The 5,750-nt window shown below is 37.3% G+C and overlaps 1 protein-coding gene across 5 annotated transcripts in view; it reads right to left on the bottom strand.

Moving 5' to 3' along the window:
* The window catches only part of LOC107672618 (small G protein signaling modulator 1-like), a 49,006-nt gene that overhangs the window by 23,726 nt on the left and 19,530 nt on the right, over positions 1 to 5,750 (bottom strand). For all 5 annotated transcript variants that reach the window (XM_016465886.1, XM_016465887.1, XM_016465889.1 and 2 more), the window contains exon 4: positions 752 to 914. In XM_016465886.1, the coding sequence (XP_016321372.1) occupies positions 752 to 914 (163 nt within the window). The remainder of the gene's footprint in view (positions 1 to 751; positions 915 to 5,750) is intronic.

Here is a 5,750-nt window from a genome sequence, read left to right as displayed (position 1 = left end):
ACAGCCGGCATTGTAGTCTACTCTTCCAGGATCAGGAAACAGTCCTCCATAAAATGCTCTGCACACATCTGAATATTTGGGTTGAAGTGTTCTGGAACAGTATTGTAAATACAACTTAACCACTGATTTCTAGTTGTGTCCTCTTTTGGAAGACCAAACAAACGCTTTCACAACGAAACACACAGCGTCTCCATGACATGGCGGCGGCAACAATACCACAGCGAGAATCAAAGTTACGCCTTCTTTCTTTGCGTGAACATTTGGGCGGCGTTATGCAAATCTTCCCACATCGTGACGTAGACATGTGGGGGCGTGTTTAAACGAGGCGTTTTTGGAGGGCGTGGGTGAGCCTTACCTTTTTTTTCAAAAGAATATCTCTTTGGGTTTGAGACTTTAGTCTTTGCAACTTTAGGGATCTTATCTATTCACGTACAGCTTGTAACACTCCAAAGAGAAAGGAAAACTTGAAATCGCATCATATGACCCCTTTAAACTGTCCAAATCAATTCCCATGTAGATACTTGTTTAAATGAACTTTTGTCCACTAGGTGGTACTACCGAGCATATTACTTTTTCCAGAAATAATATTTGCCAGAGGACATATGCTGGGTTGGTTATATCTGCTATGAGATGCAGATTATATATATATATATATATGAAATACACTAAAGTCTGTTGCTACAGTGTGTTCTATTGCTTTATTGTATTTTTGAGTGTTGTATTGGAGGAGATCACAGGAGTCTGTTCTCACTTGCTTTCAAAGACCAGCTCCAGCTCCTGGGCTTTTCTGCACAGCTCCTCAGCTGGAGGGAAGCTTTTGCCCACTTTGGCGAAGAGTGCAGCTATCTTGTTGCTTCGTAGGAAACCGGCAGCTCTCCGCTTCAACCCATGAAGCACACAGGCTTCAACAGCAGCTACACACACATTTACACACAGACAAAATGGACAATAGCACATAAATGGATAATTTTCCATAAATAAGAAAGAGCATTTTACGCCAGTCCATGAAAGGCTTTTTGTGTTTATGAGAAACAATAAATAGGGACATGGTTACAAAATAGTAAAAAAGATCTGTGAAATGTGGGAATATACACTTTCAGGTACTCTTCCAGAATCTACAATGCTGTTCCGACTTGGTAGTTGAAATTGTTAGTGTATGGTAGTGTACATATACAAGCATACTGCATTATTAGTAAGGGATAGTGTACAGTCAGCCGGTCATTACCGCAAAACTATCCATGAGACCCAAACGTGAAATGGAGGGTTCCTAAATGGATTTATTTTGTGATAAAGGCTGGCTGTCTGTACATTATAACTCTTATATATGTGTACTTTCAAATACATAAAAAAAGACATGAAATATTAATTTGAGAAGCAATTATTTAATTGTGTGAGATGACCAATGCATGAAAATTGCACATGAACTGTATACAATTAAGCTTTAATTATACAAATACATTTGGCTGCAGAATACTGAAACGGACCAGTCCAAGTCTAGACAACTAGAAATCTAAAAATTCAGAAATCTAGATCATTTGTGAAAACCTTTAAATATGTAATCAAACTGAACACCCAGACAGAGAAGGACAGTGAGACACACAGGCTGAGACACACTGCACTACGTGGCAGTGCCTGCAGAGCAGATACTGAAGCTCTCTTAGGACTAATCTTGTGAATCTGCTCAGATGGGGTCGGGGGAAAGCCTGTGTAGCCATGGAAACCCTCACTGATGGAGCACTTGTGCTCATTGAGAGTTGGGCAGGGCTCTGGAACAACATCAGCTGTTTTCTCTCTCTCCCTCTTTCCTCATCCTGTCTTTTTATCTGTCCAATGTATCACTTTTTGTTCTTTTGTAGCTGTTCTTTGTGACAGTCTCGAAATTAGGCTTTCTCATCTGACTCCAGCACTTTATGGCACTTCCTCTCCTCTGTTCTGTTTATAATCTTTACAATCTCTTTCTCTGCCAATATCAGAGTGTCACTTTTTAATCTCCTCCTCTAGTCCATTATTCGTGTCCTAGTCTCTGGTGTGGCAGACTGAAATGCCTGAGAGATAAACCAGTCTAAAGCTCAGGTTAAAATCTCTTAACAATTCACAGAGATGCACATCCATACAAACACAGCAGCTGTTTTCATCTGATGCTGTATTCATCACTCCTCTTTGACCAGCCTAAATGGATTCATGCCGAAGAGAGAACACAGATAAACATGAGCAGGTGAAATGAATGAGCAGTGGACATACAGACCATCAAATAGGTTCAAAAGGTCTCACACTTTAACACATTTCTAAAGACACACTAACTAATGGGAGGATCTTTAGTTTATTCAATATAGCAGAGTATTCTTTTTATCATATATTTATTCATTTTATCATGTCATTCGTAGCTCTATGACTGTTTCTACTAAAAGCAGTTGTTTACAGAATCCGCAATATATCAAATCCGCAATATATCAAAAAGGAGAAAAAAGCTTCATTACAGTGACAATACAATAAGCTCTGTATGAAATTTAAAGTTGTTATTCACTGAAAATCGTCCCTTCAAATCTCCTTTAAACAAGGTGTCCCAAAACATAATGTACCAGGTTTGACAACGATTTACATTCAATATCATCGGCTCTCATGTCTAGTGACTGATCACATCAAGAATGAATGTTCTGAATTGCACAATTTTTTATTAAACATTTATTTGAAAAATGTAAGCAGGCAGGGACGTGGATCTATATGCAGGGCATTTAACAGTATGACTAAGGGAACAAACAACAAGAAAAAAACATGAGCAGAAAGGCACAATTACAACAAGTGAAACATTAGCGCTGATTAAACACAATGGGTAACGAGGGACTAACAAGTAACGGGTGAGACAGATTTATCACTATAGCAACAAACAAGTGTAACCATGGTAACAAACAGCACAATGCAAACAGGAACTAACCACGGGGAGTGAACACAGAAACAATAGGAACAACTTCAACATAAAAGTCCAAAGACAAACACAGGGAACATGCAACAAAATATACAGCAAAAACAATAATACTGTGAAATATTTGCACCATTTCAAATAACTGGTTTTTATTTCAGTATTTTAAACTGTAATTTATTGCTGTGATGGCAAAGCTGAATTTTCAGCAGCCATTACTCCACTCTTCATTATCACATGACCCTTCAGAAATCATTCTGATATGCTGATTTGCTGCTCAGGAAACATCTCTTATTATTGTCAATGTTGAAAACAGTTGTGCTGCTTTATATTTTTGTGGAAACTAAATGAACCCAATGCAAATACAAGTGTAAATTAGTTCAAAATTAAGCATATAGGGGAGCATTTCAGAGAATAACAACTTAAATTTCAGCCAGTTCCTCTCATAAAGCTATTGTACACCTTCAGAAGAATTGCACAGGCTACTTTCAAAAAGAGCAACCTGGAGATTTTGCTAAGCATGTCTTGTGTTCCCATCAAAGAAAGAAAATCCTATGGGTTTGGAAAGACATGATGGTAAATAAATGATGACAGAATTTGAATTTTATCTAAACTATTCATTTATGCTTGATTTCCTTTACGTTCTTTTGTGTAGGCTTTGTTTGACTTTCTACAGAATGATCTGTGACTAAAGCTCACTCTAGATGCATGATGGCCTGGATGCAAAGTAGGCTTAAATTATTTTTTATACTGACTAATTCTCATTTCAGTCATTTTACTATGAGAATGAAATGACAAATCAGTATGCAAGGAAAATGAAAGCAGCTTCATCCCAAAGTAAAATGAAAGGGAACATGCAGAGACAGAGAGACTGCATGATGAAGAAAATTATATTCCAGCCAAATAAGTTTCCAAAGCAATATTCACAGCAACAAACAAGCCCCACAACTCATTCTGTCGCAGGAAATGGCACAGGGAGCAGGCGGCCACCCCCAACCCTGATCTCAAATGCTCATTAAAAATGTAATCATACCACCAGCCCTAATGGTTTCTAATCACACTGTCACAGTGCGAATGAAATGAAACCTGGATATATATGATCCCCTCCACTCCCACTGACCAGTACTTTACACTACAACATAATGACGTAAAAGCATCTGAGTGACGAACAGCAAGCTTTTAAAGCCACACGTAGGTTAGAGGCAAAATTAAGAGATGTCTTAAAATCCCACAGAACTGCACACAGTTGTTAATTGTGTCCCGTATCTGTGATGATGAGAAATGTCAGTGTTGACATTTCCATCTGCGGTGTGTAAACATCACTATAATCACGATGGCTAATTACTCCCCCATGGGCAGCCAGCAGAGTCTGGCTACCCTCCATTCATCTACCATTATCTGCCAGTGCCTCACTAGATGAAGCAGCAATATTATACCACTACAGTGATAGCATACACACACTCCTAATGCAATTAATCTATTATGGCATAAAGATTAAGCGTTCTTTCTTTACACGTCCAGTATCCATGCTTTTGTCTTGATTCTGTTGAAAAGTGCTCAGAGGAAAATGTTATTGCTCAGAGGTTTCTGTTTCTTAGTTCAAGGGATTTAATAGAGTTCATGATGTTCTTTCATCCTTTACTCCCCTCATGTTGTTGTAACCCTTTCTTTCTTCTGTGGAAAACAATTTCTTTAAATAACAGATATTTTAAAGAATGTTTTAACCATTTTTGTCCACACAATGAAAATCAGTAGGATCCAAACCAACATTGGACCCAACTGACTTTACTGTATGGATGAAATCCACAGAAGAAAAAAAGTGCATACCGATTTGGAATGACATGAGGGTGAGGAGATAACAGAATTGGAGAATTATTCCTTTAGGTATCAAGTTTGTCTCAGATTTATTAGGAGAAATAAAAAGTTAAATGTTAACATACAGGAAGATTGTTTTTTGAATTCGAGGAATTTTATAAGAAACGTTGAGAGTTGCATACTTTGGTACCTTGGTACATCTGGGCCAGCATTATTATTGGTTAAATGAAACTAAAACCATAAAAAAATTTACTTGAAATAAAAATAAATAAATAAATTAAAAAGTTATTTCAGCTGTTGCTAATGTGGCAGGAGATAGTTGAGAGGACTTGAGATAGAGATAGAGCAGGGCAGAGGAGAGTCATGATGAATCAGAACTCAATGAATTACAGGAGAGTAAACAATCGGCTGAAACCAGAAACCAGCAATGCACACGGGCCCTATAATCATCTACTGAATCCCACTGCCACTGCAGGAACATAATAAAATGAGTTAACAAGGCCATTAACCATTTACATTTAGTCATTTAGCAGACGCTTTTATACAAAGCGACTTACAAATGAGGACAATGGAAGCAATCAAAATCAACAAAAGAGCAATGATATGCAAGTGCTATAACAAGTCTCAGTTAGCTTAATGCAGCACACGTAGCAAGGTTTCTTTTTTTAATTATATAATAAATTAAAAAAAAACAGATAGAATAGAAAAAGAATAGAGCAAGCTAGTATTAGAGGCCTTTTTTGCTTTTTATAATTGTATAATAAATAAAAAGAAAACAAATAGATAGAATACAAAAAGATTACAAAAGCTAGTGTTAGTTTATAAAAAAAAATAGAAGTAGAATAGAGGGTGCTAGAGTTAGAGTTAGAGTTAGAGTTAGAAAGATGAAAGAGATGTGTTTTTAGCCGATTCTTGCAGATGGCTAAGGACTCAGCTGCTCAGATTAAGTTGGGCAGGTCATTCCACCAGGAGGGAACATTTAATTTATAAGTCCGTGCAAGTGATTGCAAGTGATGCA

This window comes from Sinocyclocheilus anshuiensis, unplaced genomic scaffold (assembly GCF_001515605.1).
Source record: "Sinocyclocheilus anshuiensis isolate Anshui unplaced genomic scaffold, SAMN03320099.WGS_v1.1 scaffold100, whole genome shotgun sequence".
NCBI lineage: Eukaryota > Metazoa > Chordata > Actinopteri > Cypriniformes > Cyprinidae > Sinocyclocheilus > Sinocyclocheilus anshuiensis.
The sequence above is the reverse complement of the archived record's forward strand: the minus strand, read 5'-3'. Positions and strand labels throughout refer to the sequence as shown.